The sequence below is a fragment of the Macaca nemestrina genome, chromosome 1 (genome assembly GCF_043159975.1).
Source record: "Macaca nemestrina isolate mMacNem1 chromosome 1, mMacNem.hap1, whole genome shotgun sequence".
Taxonomy (NCBI): Eukaryota; Metazoa; Chordata; class Mammalia; order Primates; family Cercopithecidae; genus Macaca; species Macaca nemestrina.
Window position 1 is genome coordinate 73,972,332 of NC_092125.1, and position 21,014 is coordinate 73,993,345.

General features: G+C 34.5%; 1 protein-coding gene across 1 annotated transcript in view; it reads right to left on the reverse strand.

Annotated features, from left to right (window-relative positions):
* The window catches only part of LOC105493520 (usherin), a 789,359-nt gene that overhangs the window by 182,369 nt on the left and 585,976 nt on the right, over positions 1-21,014 (reverse strand). Inside the window, exons 47-48 of the mRNA XM_024796490.2 lie at positions 6,025-6,223; positions 298-466 (exon numbers count right to left, since the gene is read on the reverse strand). Coding sequence (XP_024652258.2) covers positions 298-466; positions 6,025-6,223 — 368 coding nt within the window. The remainder of the gene's footprint in view (positions 1-297; positions 467-6,024; positions 6,224-21,014) is intronic.

Below are 21,014 nucleotides of genomic sequence, written 5' to 3' on the forward strand. Positions count from 1 at the left end.
TAATTTAAAAAAAAAAAAAACCACAAGATAAAAGGAGTTAACCAGATCTCCAGATTTATTTCTTTAGGTAGTAGGTATTGTAAATTCCTTCTGTTCTCTCATTTTCTAATATTTAGCCTTGCTTATATTTGAACAAGGTAGAAGGAAGAAATAATATTTAGAGCAGGCTATTGGCTATGTGTTTGTGGTTCAATTTTTGTTGAGGGGGAGGTGTTTGAAATAGTTCACTGACATGAACAACGTGTTTATGTTTTCAGGTTCCCAAAGTTTTTGAGTACACCTGGAAATAATCCTCACCTGGTAGAATTCTAGCGTAATACCCAGAGCAGCACCGATGGTTTGGTTGTGCCTCCTGTATTCGGCCACCACAACAAACTCCGGTAGAATTCAGAACAAACGGGATATACTTTTCTTCACAACAGCGGTGTCCAGGCTTGGCATTATAGAGCACTCCGTTACAACAAACCTGAAAGTTTGAAATCAGTTTTAAAGAAATATCAGTTTAGTTAACAGTATTATGTCACTCTATCTCATGTAATATAATTATTTTCTTCTAAGGCATAGAAGATCTGAGACCATATTACTCATATTTCATTGGTTTAAAAATGTATTTTCGAGGATCGTTCAAATTTTTTAACTGTTATTTGATAGAATGCAGTTTTTTTGAAGTCTTCAACCATGTTTTGTGCTCTATTACAATACTCTAATTAGAATTGTCTTTTGAATGTCAGTGTTTCTGAGGTAAAGATGTTCAAAACTGTAAATAAACAATTTCCTTCATATTTATATATATATTTTTAAATGATTGTTTAATTTTAAAAACACCACATCCATGGATATTGTGTTTTATTGATCCTTTTTCAAAATAAATTGCATTTTTTCTTGTAATTTATATGATCACTTATTTATGAACCCAGTCTTCAGACAAGGCAATCACAACAGAGTCCAATATTTACATGTATGTGCGTATATATAGATATCTCATAAGCCACTACCTTGAAAAAAGGATATCTATATGGAAATTAATTTTGAAAAGCCCCTTTAACTCTGTTTTCTTTAGGAACTGTGAAAAAAAATTATGTGCTTGAACAATCAAATAATTATTTGCATACTCACTTGAGGTCTGGGAGACTGACACACTGTATATACAACAAATCAAACAATGAATAGTTGCTAAAACATAGCATCAGAACCCATACTTGGCATAAGTTACATTAATTGGCTAGACATTTCCTGTGGTAGGCAAAAGCAACCACTATGAGGCATCTCCCATTTTTCTTTTTTCTCATTGCTACCTTCAAAGTGTACCAACATTTGAACCAATTCAACAAAGAACAGTAAAATGTAGAAGCTCTAAGTCTTCAACAAAGCCACTAGTCTAGTATTTCATTCATTTTCTAAAAATTATCTAAAAGCAAAGAAATTCAGCTCTTAAATTCAAAGTCTACCACTGTGGTCCTCAGGCAGCCTTGCTAACTCAACTGTAATGAATTTCTTTCTTTGGGTTTAGTTAGTGGCAATAAGGATTCAAATTTTTTTCTGATTGCAAGGATAAATTAAGTGACAGCTCTCTTTGCTGCCATATTCTGTGTGAAAAGTAAATTTCAAAATCTTCTGTGTGAAAAGTAAATTTCAAAATCATGTCCCATTTTAAGAGTTAAGCAAGGAATATTCTCTATGTTTTATTTGGGATTTGTGAATGATGGTAAAGGTAAAACAGCACACACCTCCCTCTTGTTTTACGACGGTGGCCTAAAATCTTGCCATTTGTTTTTTGATCTTAAAACATTTATTAAAGTCCCATTCACATAGAGTTAGTTTCTGGACAAAAACACATCCAATATTTCAGCAAGTTTATCCAGTACTTATCACCTTCTTTTGAAATTATTCCTCAAATATTTACTTAGTGATGGGCCATTAGAACTGGTTCACTTCTATGTTTTCATTATCAATGCTTTCTTGGGCTCCTTTGGCCAAGTAAAACACATGCCTTTCCTCTAAGCCACCCTGGTTCAGATCATTGATGGGTCCCAAAGGAGACTTTTTCAAGTGATTATTTCTCTTAGGAGTTCTCTCCATAAACAGAAAATTTCCTAATCGAATTCAGTTTTCGAGTTGTCTCAGACAACATAAATGAAAATTTTAATAGCTTACTTGTGTGCGGTTAATTTTCAAAAAAGCAGCCTCTTCCTTGCTTGATGATTTCAAAAAGCATGTTTCTAATCCAGTGATTCTCAAAAAGTATGATTCCTGGACCAGTTGCAGATGCATCACTTAGTCATGTGGTTTGGCTCTGTGTCCCCACCCAAATCTCACATTGAATTGTAATTCCCATGTGTCAGGGAGGGACCTGATGGGAGGTGATTGGATCATAAGGACTGTTCCCCATGCTGTTCACTGTGTCTCTTTTAAATTAAATTATAAAAATAAAAATAATTTTATATATAAAATTCTTTTAAAAATTATAAAAATTTTATTATATAATAAAACATTTCAGTTTGTTTACTTTGATATATCTTAATTTTTTACTCCCCTAAAAATTTTAATATATAAAATTTATTATATATTATTATATAATAAAAAATATGTATTTTTTATTATATATGTATATTTTAAATACATATATATTTATATGGTATATTTATATGTATTAAACATACATTTAAGTATATTTATTTTTATTATGAAATTTTATATAATAAAAGATATATATCTTTTATTATATAATATAAATATCTTTTATTACATAAAATTTTATAATTTTTATTTATATATTATATAATACTATATAAAATATATAATGTAATATAATACATAATATGTATTATATAAAATTTTATTATTTAAAATTTTAATTTTATATAATAAAGTAAAAGATATAGATATATATCTCATATCTTACACATATACATATGCATATGTATATCATATCTTTATTATTTTTTATATATCTTATAACAAAAGATATAAGATATATATCTTGTATGTATGTTGATAATCTTTTCATTATCAATGCTTTCTTAGGCTCCTTCAGCCAAGTAAAACACACGCTTTTCTTCTAAGCCACCCCTGTTCAAATCATTGATGGGTCCCAAAGGAGACTTTTTCAAGTGATTATTTCTCTTAGGAGTTCTCTCCATAAACAGAAAATTTCCTAATCAAATTCAGTTTTTGAATTGTTGATATATATAATATATATAAATTTTGATATATATAAGATACATTTCAGTTTTTATATATATAAGATATATATCTTTTATTATATAAAATTTCATAATAAAAATAAATATACTTAAATGTATGTTTAATACACATAAATATACCATATAAATATATATGTATTGCAAATATATACATGTTTTATTATATAAGATTTTAATAATGCCTTAAACAAAGTCTTATGTTTATTGTTGGGATTAAAGAGGCAACACAAATATTGCAGTGAAAGACAATAGAGGAGTCAATTAAATTAAACAAAATTGTGAATTTCATTTGGGGCTAGGTATTACCATATATTTCCTAGCATGAAAGATTAGAGAGAAGCAGAAAAGAGACGTTTATTGTAGGTCTAAAGGTGAGTGAGTTCTCACGAGATCTGATGGTTTAAAACTGTGTGGCAGGTCTCCCCTTCTCTCTCTCTCCCTCCTGCCATCACATGAAGAAGGTCCTTGCCTCTCCTTCACCTTCCACCATGATTAAAAGTTTCCTGAGGCCTCCCAGTCATGCTTCCTGTTAAGTCTGCAGAACTGTGAGTCAAACCTCTTATCTTCATAAATTACCCAGTCTCAGGTAATTCTTTGTAGCGCTGTGAAAACGTACTAATACACCTGGGAATATGTTAGAAATGCAAATTTTCAAAGCCAAATCTAAACCTACTGAATTAGAATCTCTGCGACTAGAGCTACGAGATCCTAGGTTTTAACAATCCCCCCAAGTCTTATGTCAACTGGGATTTGTGAACCACGGCTGTAATTTTATGGTAAGGCTTGTTTAAGTATTTTGGGAAACATTGATGTTTACAGTGATTTAGCCAAAAAACTTTTAAACCTTTAATAAAAGTCTCTTTTCTACTTCTCTTCAATCTTTCATGCTAGGAAATGTATATTAGTACTTAGGCCCAAACTGAAATTTACAATTTTTTCTTGAAATTTAACTGACATCCTTTATTCTCTTTTACTGCAATACCTATGTTGCCTCTTTAATCCCAACAATAAAAATAAGACTTTGTTTAAGGCATCACTAAATAGTGTGTCTCATTTAATTGTAATAATGTGTGACATTTGCATTACATTATAAGAATAACCAAATGTGATATTTCTTTTCAAGACTATGAGGTTAGATTGGCATACACCTGTTTTCTAAAGGCTAACTTTTGTTTCCCTATTCTTCAAGTTACATTTATTTTCTATAAAAGGTGACCTGTATGATTTTTTTTTGTAGAGTAGATTTGTCTTAATCATTTTTAAATTGATTTAAAATTAAACTAACCAGTTCTTTGTCATTCATTGAATTTAGGAATGTTACACCAACCAGTCACTTATTTGGTAGAAAGCTTCATTACATTTTTTTCAAAAGTTACAAAAAGCAGTTTCTGAAATCACAGCATAAAGAAAGGTAGAAGTAATTTTATGAATAATTTAGCCTAAACATAGGTAAATATTATTTTGTTAATACTTTATTAATACTTGATTAATATTTTTCTTCATCCTATTACTTTTTCTTCACTCTATCACAGGTATATTTTAATTTAATATAGACATTTTAAGAAAATCTACCTTTTGATCTGTTACAATAAACTTAAATTGAAACATTATCTTTACTAGTTTTACTTTACTTAGCTTTGATTTTACCACTAAAGTTACAGGGTTGAAACTTGTCAAATCCATTATACAAGCCTAAACTACTGTGACAGTTTCTGGCCAGAATCAGTTTTTACTTTGATGAAACACATTGTTTTCTGCACTCCACAAACTTTAAGTCATTCATTTATATGCCTATAAACTATTCTCTCTTTGTCCACTTCTTAACGGATAATAAGTATTAAAATAATAAAAGCAAAGAAAAAAATTGAGAAGTGAATTCTGTATTTTGCCAACATTTTCCCAAGTTTTTTTTAAATGGAGGATATGTTTAATGGGCAAATTTATTTTAGTATTTTTCTTCTCAGAAATCCCAAATTTAATTTTATACAAATATGTCCATCAGATGTGTGTATTTAAATATGTGCATACTTAATGGCATAAAATGATGTCAAACTTAGGCATAATGATAATTTTAGAGTGTAAGTATCAAAAAATGCATAGTTAGTAAGTGCTGGCTTTATGCATTTCTCAGATGATAACTACCACACACTAAACTTGTGTCAGCTGTAATAATTTGTATTTTGATCCATATTGCTTCAGTAACTCACTTTCTTAATTACTGTGTTCTTTTGCAGTAAATCTTATACATTTACTAGTAGCTTTAGCCATTGAATGTGTGATGCTGTTATTGACAAATAAGGACGTTATTTCATTATGTAAAATTCTACCTTCAAACTAAGGATTTTGTGTTGTTTTTCAATAAAAGTCGTTTACAAACTCCTCTGTCTGGCTGTATTATTCATCTGATTTCTAAACAGCATCTAATATGAACATTAATCTGCAAATGGCTATAATGCAAAAATATTTCTGACAAACCATAAAATGTCCTCCTCACAGTTACTCATCAGTGCCATATAATCAAACACGTATTTGTAGCTGAACACATCTGTTGTAAAGAAAATTTTAAGTCACTCAATCAAATGCAAATTTGGGATGTACCCTATTGTAATAAGTTTTTATTTCTTGTGAAGATAATAAAAAATGCGAAGGCTAAAAGTGCTCATGGGGGTGATAACAATTTTTGTAAGCATCCTTTCTTTTCCTTGGAGTCTTTTTCATAGAGTAGTGGAAATATTGATCATAATACACCATGGTGTGAGAAGCTAATCATTTCACATGGAGTCTTGAGTGAGAAAAACATGGTTCACTGGAAAAGACTTACCTTAGCTTCAGGAGAATAGCAAATGTGTCCACAGATATATTCAGGTTTTTGACACCTCACTGCCTTGCAGAGCTCATCACTCTGGTCCTGCACTAACTTCTGAGTTTTAGGGCATGGATACCATGTTTTCCATAGGAGATCATATCCAAGAATGATGCCATTCGGCTTCCGTGGAGGCATCCAATCAATTTGAAGAGATCTGCAACAGGTAGAATAATCAATACTTCTGAAAAGACACTGCTTAACATTGATGTTATCAGTCTTAAGTAAAAAGTGGCAGCAATAGATACTTATATATATAATTATATATGTTTATATATGAAATCATATAATATATTTTCAAATCAAAATTATGTTAGCTTTTGGAAGAATAACACATGGCATGAGGTGGTTTATCACTTTAAGTTTCAAAGACAAGAAGCAAATATCACTATGACTAATCAGGAAAATCAGAGCATTTTGTTTGGTAAGCAAAGATAAGACATACATGACTTGGTAAATGAGGTGACAATTAGAACATGTGGCAACTTAATGCCTACTTCTAACCAGCTTCTCCTTTGCCTTACCTTACCTAGGAGTTGTGATGTGAACCATAACTGCTCAAAGATGCCACGGGAACACCATGATGGGATTCCTATGGAGGTTCCTACGAAATTTTAGCTTTCTTGAAACAGCTGCCACCTTCTCCTTTCCTCTTTCTTTCTGCTAAACATGATGTCTACAACTTCAGCAATCATCTTTCAGTTATTTGAGAAAGGCCACAAGAATCACAAAGATGTTGCCATTATATTTGGCATTGCCGAACCAATGCCAACAACTATCCACAGCGAACTCTTGAACAAAATAAATTTGAACTGTGCAGATCCACTTACAGGTAAATTTTCTTCCACCTCTGCCACCTATGAGACAGCAAGGCCAACCCTTCCTCTTTCTTCTCCTACTTAGCTTACTCAATATAATGATAATGAGGATGAAGACTTTTATGATGATCTACTTCCACTTAATTAATAGTAAATATATTTTCTCTTCCTTATGATTTTCTTAATGACATTTTCCTTTCTTTAGCTTACTTATGGTAGGAATATAGCATAAATATACATATACAAACTACGTTTTAATTAGCGTTTTATGTTATCAGTAAGGCTTCTGGTCAACAGTAGGCTATTAGTAGTTAAATTTTGGGACTGTCAAAAGTTATATGCAGATTTTTGACTGGGTGGGGATCAGCAGTCCTAACCCCTGCACGTTCAAGAGTCAACTACATATCTAGAGCTATTTACTTAAGTATCTTTTGTCAGGTGTGTTTTGTTACTTGTAGCCAAAATAAATGCCCAAATTGAGAAATTTCATAGTCACTAACTTATTTAAAATATACTTTGCTTAATTTTTTTACTCACCTAAATAGATTCTTTTTTTTTTTCAATAACTCTTTAACTAACATGGTCAGACATGTTTTTTTGGTTAAAAATATAGAACTTAAAGATTCCCATAAGAAATATGTTTACATTATCATGTTCTTAAAGAAAGTGTTTGATTTTTAAAAAATTGAGTGATAATTTCAAATTAAACCCAAGTAGAAAGTTTTTATGAGAGGCAGGGTTTGGTATACAATGAAGGTATAACATCTGATCAAAACTTTACTGCATTTTCAATGATCTATTAATATTTCATTTGCTGTAGCAAATGAGGTCATAACATAAAGCTGTTCAGAGAGGAGACAACCCTGAATAAAATGATTTAGTCTTAGGTTAATGCTATAGAACTTAAATTCTGCACTTAGGTCTACTTGCCAGAAAAATACTGCCTAGACCACACATCTATGCTATCTTTAGTATTTGGTTAATAATCTCTATAAGAAGACAGTAGTTAAAGTTTTTAATTAAGCCCCAGAGATTTGAACATGACATATTCTTGCAGTGTAGCACAGCAAAGAAAACCTTTTTGTGAAACACAAGGTAAATATAAATATTATAATGATTTTTTGTTCTCATTGTTTTCAGAAAAATGGGTGAAACTCTGACATTCAAGATTAGTTATTTTTTTATGATCCTAGAATTTCTAGCCATAAAAATTAACTAATCACAAATATCGGTAGGGTATATTTTACATATAAAGCATTAGCGTTTCCATATATACTTTGGAATAAAACAAGCACATACGAACTTTGTCCTTCTATTTCAAAAGTTAAACAATAAAAATCTCACAATTTATGTTGGATGCTTTCTTGCTACTGTGTAAAATAACATTTCAACTATACCTTTCATTTTAAGGCAAAATATGTCTTTGAAGGCCAAATAACTGGACCCTATCAGAATTCCAAGTGACATCACATATTAGGAATTCAGTTACGCCCAAACATTTATGTTAAAAAGCAGCAGTCAAGATAAACCTCAACATTTTAATAGAGTGCTAAAAAAAGGAAAATTATTATTTCAGTTTCGTGGGGGTACAAACATAACATATTCAGTAATAAAACTCTGTAGATAGAAATTAATGTCACCTATGAGAGAACAGTTTCATGGGTGACTTGTATAGACACATCTATTATTCTAAAGTATTTATCCAACTTTCAAAATTAATTCCACATTCTGCAGATACCTCTTTTGCATTCTCTGCATAATCAACTACAGAAAAGATTATATTTAAGTGACATTCAAGAGTTTGACTTATCCACAAAAGCTCATGAACTAGTAAAGTCTAGAAAATACCATGTAGAACACATTCCATGCCATTATAACTTCTCTTTCTTGTGCAGCATAACTGTTCAGTGAGACTGCCTGTATTTTCAGCGAGAACATGAACAGTTTGCTTTTGAGGATTTAATCAAGTACACGAAGGAAAATGATTAAGAAGAGTAGTGGGTTTAACATCTGTACATCTCTCATTAGAGACAAGTGGAGAGACAATGAAAACTCTTTTGGTTGCTGATCTGAAACTGAAAGGCATCTTTGAGAAATATGCATCGTTATTAACAGGATTAATAGTTTCAGTGCTTTGATGTTTAAGAGTAAAATAGAAGGAACATTCTTCAATCCAAGGAATAAATTTTAAATATTGGAGAAAAAGAGCTGAAGATATTTTTGGGCACTCATGCATAAACATAAACAGATTGCAAATATTTGAATGAATGTGTTTTTGGTAAATTTGTTCATGAAATAGCTGTTATAGTTTTCTTAGATTTTAAAGCAATAGGGACTGAAATTTAAAATACCTTAATGTAACTTCTGATAAAAGTCACCATGTCTACACACATTTTTTTCTCTCTCAAATCTTTGGGTTACATTTTCTCATATTTTCTTGTTCCTTCATACACACACACACACACACACACACACACACAGACATACACACACACAACATTGTGCATTATATATTGAAAGTCTCTAGCTTGAATTATCTTCCTCTGAAAGTAACAGGCTGTACTAGCAGTCAGTTAAATTACAGGTGGATTACAATCTTGGGGAAGCCTGGAGTTTAAAAAAATATTTTTTAATCAATACATAATAGATGTACATATTTCAGGGTACACGTGAGAATTTAATACATTCATATAATTTGTAAAGAGCAAATCAATGGAATTGGCATATCCATCACCTTAAATATTTGTCTTTTCTTTATGCTAACAACATTTAAATTATTCCTTTCCAGCTATTGTGAAATGTGTAAAATATATTGTAAACTATAAATCACCTTACTGATCTATCAAATACTAGGCCTTATCTCTTCATTGAAACTGTAAATTTATATCCATTATTGAATCTATTCTTCATCCCCCTCTCCCCACGACCCTTTCAGTCCTCCAGTAATCACCAATCTACTCTTTACCTTCATAAGATTCACTTTTTTATCTCCCACATATGAAAGAGAACATGCAATGTTTGTCTTTCCATGCCTGACTTATTTCACTTAACATAATGACCTCCAGTTCCATCCACGTTGCTGTAAATAATAGGAGTTTAGTCTTTTTTTACGGCTGAATAAGAGTCCATTGTGTATATGTACCACACTTTCTTTATCCATTCATTCATGGTGGGCACTTAGGTTGATTTCATATTTTGGTTATTGTGAATAGCACTGCAATAAACATGAGAGTACAGGTGTCTTTTTAATATATTGTTTTCCTTTATTTTGGATATACACCCAGTAGTGAATTGCTGCTTTATACAGTAGTTCTATTTTTACTTTCATGAGGAATCCCCATACAATATTCTATAGTGGCTGTACAAATTTACATTCCCACCGACAGTGTAGATAGAGTTCCTCTTTCTCTACATCTTCACCAGCATCCATTATTTCCTGCTTTTTTATTTTATAAAAGCCATTTTATCTGGGGTGACATAATCATCATGGTTTTGAGTTGCAATTCTCTGATGATTAGTGATGTTGAACATTTTTTTCATATACCTGTTGGCCATTTGTATGTCTTCTGAATAGGCAATAGGCAACAGAAATGCCTATTCAGATCTTCTGCCAATTTTTACTCAGATTTTTTTTTTTTGCTATTGAGTTGTTTAAGCTATTTATATATCCCAGTTATTAATTCATTGTCAGATAGATAGTTTGCAAGTATTTTCTCCCATTCTATGGCATGTCTATTCACTTTGTTGATTGTTTCCTTTATTGTACAGAAGCTTTTTAGCTTGATGTAATCCCACTTTTCTGTTTTTGCTTCTCTTGCCAGTGTTTTTGAGATCTTACACAAATGTCTTTCTCTAGGTCATGTCTGGGAGTATCTCCCCAATGTTTTCTTCTATTAGTTTTACAGTTTCAAGTCTTAGACTTACGTCTTTAATCCATTTTGAGTTGATTCTTGAATGTGGTAAGAGATAGGGGTCTAGTTTCATTCTTCTGCTTAGGGATATCTAGTTTTCCCAGCACCATTTATTAAAAAGACTGTTTCCTCATGGCAAGTTCTTGGTGCCTTTGTTAAAAATGAGTTGTCTGTAAATGCATGGATTTATATCTGGGTTCTCTGTTCTATTCAATTGGTTTATGTGTGTGTTTTTATGCCAATACCATGCTGATTTCATTTCTTTAGGTTTGTGCTATATTTTGAAATAAGGTAGTGTAATGCCTCCAGCTTTGTCTTTTTTTACTCAGATTGCTTCAGCTATTCTTGGTGTTTTGTGGTTCTAGATACATTTTAGAAATATTTTTCTATTTCTGTGAAGAATGTAATTGGTCTTTTGATAGGTATTACATTGAATCTGTAAATTACTTTGGGTAAAATTGTCATTTTAACAATGTTAATTCTTCTAATCCAAGAGCATGGAATAGCTTTCCATTTATTTGTATCTTATTCAATTTCTTTCATCAGTATTTTATAGTTTTACTTGTACAGATATTTGACTCCTATAGTTAAATTGATTCCTAGGTATTTTATATTCTTTGTAGCTATTGTTAATGGGACTGCTTTCTTGATTTCTTTTCAGATTGCTTGCTGTTGGTATGTATAACTACTCGATTTTTGTATGTCGAGTTTGTATTTTGCAACTTTACTGAATTTGTTCATCCATTCTAACAGGTTTTTTTGGTGGAGTCTTTAGGTTTTCAAATTATAAGAGGATGTTATCTGAGAACAAGGCTAATTTGACTCATCCCTTTCCAATTTGGATGCCCTCTATTTCTTCTCTTGACTAATTGCCTCACCAGGATTTCCAGTATTGTGTTGAGTAAAAGTGGAAGTGGGCATCTTTGTCTTGTTCCAGTTCTTAGAGGAAAGGCTTTCATTTTTTCCCAGTTCAGTACAATGTTAGCCATGGGTTTGTCATATATGGCTTTTATTTTGAGGTATGCACCTTCTATATCCAGTTTCTTGAGGGATTTTGTAATAAAGCCATGCTGAATTTTATCAAATGCTTTTTCAGCATCTATTGAAATGATCATATGGTCATTGTACTTGGTTCTGTTCATGTGATGTATCATGTTTATTGAGTTGCATATTTTGAACCATCCTTATACCTGGAATGAATCCCACTTGATCATAATAAATAATTTTTTAATGTGATGTTGAATTCTATTTGCTAGTATCATGTTGAGGATTTCTGCATCTATGCTCATCAGTGAAATCAGACTGTAGTTTTCTTTTTTTTTTGTTGTGTCCTTGTCTGGTTTTGATATCAGGGCAATGCTGGCCACATAGAATGGGTTTGAAAGTATTCCTTCCCCCCGTTTTTTTTTAATAGTTTGAATAAAATTAATATTAGTTCTTCTTTAAATATTTGATAGAATTCATCAGTGAAGTCATCATGTTCTGAGCTTTCCTCTGATGGGAGAATTTTTATCATGGCTTTAATCTCATTACTCATTACTGGTTCATTGAGTTTCTCTATTTCTTCATGGTTAAATCTTGGTACATTGTATTTGTCCAGGAATTAATTAATCCATTTATTCTAGAATATGCATATACATACACATATATGTGTGTGTGTGTGTGTGTAGTTGTTTATAATACTTTCTAATGATTTGTTGTATTTCTGAGCTCTCAGCTGTTATATCTCCTTTTTTGCTTCTGATTTTTTTTGGGGGGGGACTTCTGTCTTTTTCTTATTTAATCTAGCTAAAGGTTTGTCCACTTTGTTTCTCTTTTCAAGAAACTAACTTTTATCATTTAATTGATTTTCTGTATTTTTTTAGTCTCAATTTCATTTACTTCTGCTTTGATCTTTATTATTTATTTCCTCCTACTAATTTTAGATTTGGTTTGTTCTTGTTTTTCTAATTCCCTGAGGTTCATCATTAAGATGTTTATTTGAAGTCTTTCTACTTTTTTGATATAGATATTTATTGATATGAACTCCCTGCTTCGTAGTGCCTTTGCTTTATTCCATAGATTTTGGCATGTTGTATTGCCATTTTCATTTTTTTGAGAAATATTAAAGTTTTCTTTACTTCTTCATTGACCCATTGGTCATTCAGGAGCATGTTGTCTAATTTCCATGTGTTTGTGTATTCTCCAAGTTTCGTCTCTTGTTATTGATTTCTAGTTTATCCCATTGTAGTCAGAAAAGATATTTGACATAATTTCTACTTTTTTGAACTTACTGAGTTTTGTGACATAAGACATGATCTATTTTGGAAAATATTCCATGTACCGATGAAAAATATGTATATTCTGCAGCAGTTGGGTGAAATGTTCTGTAAGCGTCAGACCTATTTGGTCTAGTGTGTAGTTTAACTTTGATGTTTCTTTGTTGAATTTTTGTCTGGATGAATTGTACATTACTGAGAGTGAGGTGTTGAATTTCCTGACTATTTTTGTATTGCAGTCTATCTTTCCTTTAGATATATTAATTTTTGCATCTGGAAGCTCTGATGTTGGGTCCATAGATATTTATAATTTTTATATTCTCTTGTTGAATTGATCCCTTTGTCCTGATACAGTGACCTTTGCCTATTTTTACAGTCTGTGACTTTAGTTGTAGACTAAAACTTGTAGTTTTATCTATTTTATAAGTATAGCTACTTCTGCTCTTTTTTTGGTTTCCACTTGCATGGAATACTCCATAACTTTGAGTCTATGTGTTTCTTCATAGGTGAAGTAGATTTCTCAACATATAGTTGGGTCTTATTCCTTAATTCATTCAGGTACTTTATGCCTATTAATTGGAGAATTGTATCCATTTGTATTCAGTGCTTTTAGTTTTCTGGTTGTGTTGCAACTTCTCTCTTCCTTTCTTACTGTCTTCCTTGTGGTTAAGTAGTTTTCTCTGGGAACATGTTTCAATTCATTGCTTTTTATTTTAGTGACTCTTTTATAAGGCTTACAAAAAACATAGATATAACAAGTTATTTTAAATAAATGACAACTTATCTTAGATCACAAATCAAAGAATAAAAACAAAGAAAAAGAGGAACAGCTCCAGTCTCCAACTCCCAGCGCGAGCGACACAGAAGACCGGTGATTTCTGCATTTTCAACTGAGGTACTGGGTTCATCTCACTGGTGAGTGCCGGACGATCGGTGCTGGTCAGCTGCTGCAGCCCAACCAGCGAGAGCTGAAGCAGGGCGAGGCATCGCCTCACCTGGGAAGCGCAAGGGGGAAGGGAATCCCTTTTCCTAGCCAGGGGAACTGAGACACACAACACCTGGAAAATCGGGTAACTCCCACCCCAATACTGCGCTTTAAGCAAACAGGCACACCAGGAGATCATATCCCACACCTGGCTGGGAGGGTCCCACGCCCATGGAGCCTCCCTCATTGCTAGCACAGCAGTCTGTGATCTACCGGCAAGGCAGCAGCGAGGCTGGGGGAGGGGCGCCCGCCATTGCTGAGGCTTAAGTAGGTAAACAAAGCTGCTGGGAAGCTGGAACTGGGTGGAGCTCACAGCAGCTCAAGGAAACCTGCCTGTCTCTGTAGACTCCACCTCTGGGGACAGGGCACAGTAAACAATAACAAACACAGCAGAAGCCTCTGCAGACGCAAACGACTCTGTCTGACAGCTTTGAAGAGAGCAGTGGATCTCCCAACACGGAGGTTGAGATCTGAGAAGGGACAGACTCCCTGCTCAAGTGGGTCCCTGACCCCTGAGTAGCCTAACTGGGAGACATCCCCCACTAGGGGCAGTCTGACACCCCACACCTCACAGGGTGGAGTACACCCCTGAGAGGAAGCTTCCAAAGCAAGAATCAGACAGGTACACTCGCTGTTCAGAAATACTCTATCTTCTGCAGCCTCTGCTGCTGATACCCAGGCAAACAGGGTCTGGAGTGGACCTCAAGCAATCTCCAACAGACCTACAGCTGAGGGTCCTGACTGTTAGAAGGAAAACTATCAAACAAGAAGGACACCTAAACCAAAACCCCATCAGTACATCACCATCATCAAAGACCAGAGGCAGATAAAACCACAAAGATGGGGAAAAGGCAAGGCAGAAAAGCTGGAAATTCAAAAAATAAGAGTGCATCTCCCCCAGCAAAGGAGCGCAGCTCATCGCCAGCAACGGATCAAAGCTGGACGGAGAATGACTTTGATGAGATGAGAGAAGAAGGCTTCAGTCCATCAAATTTCTCAGAGCTAAAGGAGGAATTACGTACCCAGTGTAAAGAAACTAAAAATCTTGAAAAAAAAGTGGAAGAATTGATGGCTAGAGTAATTAATGCAGAGAAGGTCATAAACGAAATGAAAGAGATGAAAACCATGACACGAGAAATACGTGACAAATGCACAAGTTTCAGTAACCGACTCGATCAACTGGAAGAAAGAGTATCAGCGATTGAGGATCAAATGAATGAAATGAAGCGAGAAGAGAAACCAAAAGAAAAAAGAAGAAAAAGAAATGAACAAAGCCTGCAAGAAGTATGGGATTATGTAAAAAGACCAAATCTACGTCTGATTGGGGTGCCTGAAAGTGAGGGGGAAAATGGAACCAAGTTGGAAAACACTCTTCAGGATATCATCCAGGAGAACTTCCCCAACCTAGTAGGGCAGGCCAACATTCAAATCCAGGAAATACAGAGAACGCCACAAAGATACTCCTCGAGAAGAGCAACTCCAAGACACATAATTGCCAGATTCACCAAAGTTGAAATGAAGGAAAAAATCTTAAGGGCAGCCAGAGAGAAAGGTCGGGTTACCCACAAAGGGAAGCCCATCAGACTAACAGCAGATCTCTCGGCAGAAACTCTACAAGCCAGAAGAGAGTGGGGGCCAATATTCAACATTCTTAAAGAAAAGAATTTTAAACCCAGAATTTCATATCCAGCCAAACTAAGTTTCATAAGTGAAGGAGAAATAAAATCCTTTACAGATAAGCAAATGCTTAGAGATTTTGTCACCACTAGGCCTGCCTTACAAGAGACCCTGAAGGAAGCACTAAACATGGAAAGGAACAACCGGTACCAGCCATTGCAAAAACATGCCAAAATATAAAGACCATCGAGGCTAGGAAGAAACTGCATCAACTAACGAGCAAAATAACCAGTTAATATCATAATGGCAGGATCAAGTTCACACATAACAATCTTAACCTTAAATGTAAATGGACTAAATGCACCAATTAAAAGACACAGACTGGCAAACTGGATCAAGAGTCAAGACCCATCAGTCTGCTGTATTCAGGAGACCCATCTCACACGCAGAGACATACATAGGCTCAAAATAAAGGAATGGAGGAAGATTTACCAAGCAAATGGAGAACAAAAAAAAGCAGGGGTTGCAATACTAGTCTCTGATAAAACAGACTTTAAACCATCAAAGATCAAAAGAGACAAAGAAGGCCATTACATAATGGTAAAGGGATCAATTCAACAGGAAGAGCTAACTATCCTAAATATATATGCACCCAATACAGGAGCACCCAGATTCATAAAGCAAGTCCTTAGAGACTTACAAAGAGACTTACACTCCCATACAATAATAATGGGAGACTTCAACACTCCACTGTCAACATTAGACAGATCACCGAGACAGAAAGTTAACAAGGATATCCAGGAATTGAACTCATCTCTGCAGCAAGCAGACCTAATAGACATCTATAGAACTCTCCACCCCAAATCAACAGAATATACGTTCTTCTCAGCACCACATCGTACTTACTCCAAAATTGACCACGTAATTGGAAGTAAAGCACTCCTCAGCAAATGTACAAGAAGAGAAATTATAACAAACTGTCTCTCAGACCACAGTGCAATCAAACTAGAACTCAGGACTAAGAAACTCAATCAAAACTGCTCAACTACATGGAAACTGAACAACCTGCTCCTGAATGACTACTGGGTACATAACGAAATGAAGGCAGAAATAAAGATGTTCTTTGAAACCAGTGAGAACAAAGATACAACATACCAGAATCTCTGGGACACATTTAAAGCAGTGTGTAGAGGGAAATTTATAGCACTAAATGCCCACAAGAGAAAGCAGGAAAGATCTAAAATTGACACTCTAACATCGCAATTAAAAGAACTAGAGAAGCAAGAGCAAACACATTCGAAAGCTAGCAGAAGGCAAGAAATAACTAAGATCAGAGCAGAACTGAAGGAGATAGAGACACAAAAACCCTCCAAAAAATCAATGAATCCAGGAGTTGGTTTTTTGAAAAGATCAACAAAATTGACAGACCACTAGCAAGACTAATAAAGAAGAAAAGAGAGAAGAATGAAATCGACGCAATTAAAAATGATAAAGGGGATATCACCACCGACCCCACAGAAATACAAACTACCATCAGAGAATACTATAAACACCTCTATGCAAATAAACTGGAAAATCTAGAAGACATGGATAATTTCCTGGACACTTACACTCTTCCAAGACTAAACCAGGAAGAAGTTGAATCCCTGAATAGACCAATAGCAGGCTCTGAAATTGAGGCAATAATTAATAGCCTACCAACCAAAAAAAGTCCAGGACCAGATGGATTCACAGCTGAATTCTACCAGAGGTACAAGGAGGAGTTGGTACCATTCCTTCTGAAACTATTCCAATCAATAGAAAAAGAGGGAATCCTCCCTAACTCATTTTATGAGGCCAACATCATCCTGATACCAAAGCCTGGCAGAGACACAACAAAAAAAGAGAATTTTAGACCAATATCCCTGATGAACATCGATGCAAAAATCCTCAATAAAATACTGGCAAACCGGATTCAGCAACACATCAAAAAGCTTATCCACCATGATCAAGTGGGCTTCATCCCTGGGATGCAAGGCTGGTTCAACATTCGCAAATCAATAAACATAATCCAGCATATAAACAGAACCAAAGACAAGAACCACATGATTATCTCAACAGATGCAGAAAAGGCTTTTGACAAAATTCAACAGCCCTTCATGCTAAAAACGCTCAATAAATTCGGTATTGATGGAACGTACCTCAAAATAATAACAGCTATTTATGACAGACCCACAGCCAATATCATACTGAATGGGCAAAAACTGGAAAAATTCCCTTTGAAAACTGGCACAAGACAGGGATGCCCTCTCTCACCACTCCTATTCAACATAGTGTTGGAAGTTCTGGCTAGGGCAATTAGGCAAGAGAAAGAAATAAAGGGTATTCAGTTAGGAAAACAAGAAGTCAAATTGTCCCTGTTTGCAGATGACATGATTGTATATTTAGAAAACCCCATTGTCTCAGCCCAAAATCTCCTTAAGCTGATAAGCAACTTCAGCAAAGTCTCAGGATACAAAATTAATGTGCAAAAATCACAAGCATTCATATACACCAATAACAGACAAACAGAGAGCCAAATCAGGAATGAACTTCCATTCACAATTGCTTCAAAGAGAATCAAATACCTAGGAATCCAACTGACAAGGGATGTAAAGGACCTCTTCAAGGAGAACTACAAACCACTGCTCAGTGAAATAAAAGAGGACACAAACAAATGGAAGAACATACCATGCTCATGGATAGGAAGAATCAATATCGTGAAAATGGCCATACTGCCCAAGGTAATTTATAGATTCAATGCCATCCCCATCAAGCTACCAATGAGTTTCTTCACAGAATTGGAAAAAACTGCTTTAAAGTTCATATGGAACCAAAAAAGAGCCCGCATCTCCAAGACAATCCTAAGTCAAAAGAACAAAGCTGGAGGCATCACACTACCTGACTTCAAACTATACTACAAGGCTACAGTAACCAAAACAGCATGGTACTGGTACCAAAACAGAGATATAGACCAATGGAACAGAACAGAGTCCTCAGAAATAATACCACACATCTACAGCCATCTGATCTTTGACAAACCTGAGAGAAACAAGAAATGGGGAAAGGATTCCCTATTAAATAAATGGTGCTGGGAAAATTGGCTAGCCATAAGTAGAAAGCTGAAACTGGATCCTTTCCTTACTCCTTATACGAAAATTAATTCAAGATGGATTACAGACTTAAATGTTAGACCTAATATCATAAAAATCCTAGAGGAAAACCTAGGTAGTACCATTCAGGACATAGGCATGGGCTAGGACTTCATGTCTAAAACACCAAAAGCAACAGCAGCAAAAGTCAAAATTGACAAATGGGATCTCATTAAACTAAAGAGCTTCTGCACAGCAAAAGAAACTACCATCAGAGTGAACAGGCAACCTACAGAATGGGAGAAAATTTTTGCAATCTACTCATCTGACAAAGGGCTAATATCCAGAACCTACAAAGAACTCAAACAAATTTACAAGAAAAAAACAAACAACCCCATCAAAAAGTGGGCAAAGGATATGAACAGACATTTCTCAAAAGAAGACATTCATACAGCCAACAGACACATGAAAAAATGCTCATCATCACTGGCCATCAGAGAAATGCAAATCAAAACCACAATGAGATACCATCTCACACCAGTTAGAATGGCGATCATTAAAAAGTCAGGAAACAACAGGTGCTGGAGAGGATGTGGAGAAATAGGAACGCTTTTACACTGTTGGTGGGATTGTAAACTAGTTCAACCATTATGGAAAACAGTATGGCGATTCCTCAAGGATCTAGAACTAGATGTACCATATGACCCAGCCATCCCATTACTGGGTATATACCCAAAGGATTATAAATCATGCTGCTATAAAGACACATGCACACGTATGTTTATTGCAGCACTATTCACAATAGCAAAGACTTGGAATCAACTCAAATGTCCATCAGTGACAGATTGGATTAAGAAAATGTGGCACATATACACCATGGAATACTATGCAGCCATAAAAAAGGATGAGTTTGTGTCCTTTGTAGGGACATGGATGCAGCTGGAAACCATCATTCTTAGCAAACTATCACAAGAACAGAAAACCAAACACTGCATGTTCTCACTCATAGGTGGGAACTGAAAAATGAGATCACTTGGACTCAGGAAGGGGAACATCACACACAGGGGCCTATCATGGGGAGGGGGGAGGGGGGAGGGATTGCATTGGGAGTTATACCTGATGTAAATGACGAGTTGATGGGTGCAGCACACCAACATGGCACAAGTATACATATGTAACAAACCTGCACGTTATGCACATGTACCCTACAACTTAAAGTATAATAGTAATAAATAAATTAAAAAAAAAAAAAAAAAGAAATGTGGCACATATACACCATGGAATACTATGCAGCCATAAAAAAGGATGAGTTCGTGTCCTTTGTAGGGACATGGATGCAGCTGAAAACCATCATTCTCAGCAAACTATCACAAGAACAGAAAACCAAACACCGCATGTTCTCACTCATAGGTGGGAATTGAACAATGTGATCACTTGGACACAGGAAGGGGAACATCACAAACCGGGGCCTATTGTGGGGAGGGGGGAGGGGAAGGGATAGCATTAGGAGATACACCTAATGTAATGTAAATGACGAGTTAATGGGTGTGGCACACCAACATGGCTCATGTATACATATGTAACAAACCTCCACATTGTGCACATGTACCCTAGAACTTAAAGTATAATAATAAAAAAACTCCTGGAAAACAAAACAAAACAAAACAAAACAAAGAAAAAATGAAAAAGCTCTAAAATTTAACTGTATTTCTCCACATTTTGACTTTATGCTGTCTCAATTTGTGTATTTTTATGTTATCTATCTCTTAACAGGCTGCTGTGCCTAGTATTGTTTTTGATAAACTTGTCTTTTGGGCTTCATCCTGAAGTGATGAGTGGATTGCATGCTGCAATTACCATATTAGAATATTCTGTGTTTGTCTGTATACTTAATTTATCAGTGGGTTTGCTTTCAAATGTTTTCTTTCTGTGCATTAGTTTTTTATTTCTTGCAGCTTGAAGAACTCCCTTTAATATTTCTTATAAGATGGTTCTCTTAGTGTTAAATTACCTCAGCTTTTATTTATTTGGGAAGGACTTCATTTCTCTTTCATATTTGAAGGATAGCTTTACTGTATACAGTATTTTTATATGGCTTTTTTTTTTTTTTTTTTTTTTTTTTTTTTACTTTAGCACTTTGAAAATGTCATCCCACTTCCCCCTAGCTTGTATGGTTTCTGTTGAGAAGACTGTTGTCAAATTGAAGCTTTTAAATATGTTATTTGCTTCTTTTCTCTTGCTGCTTTTAG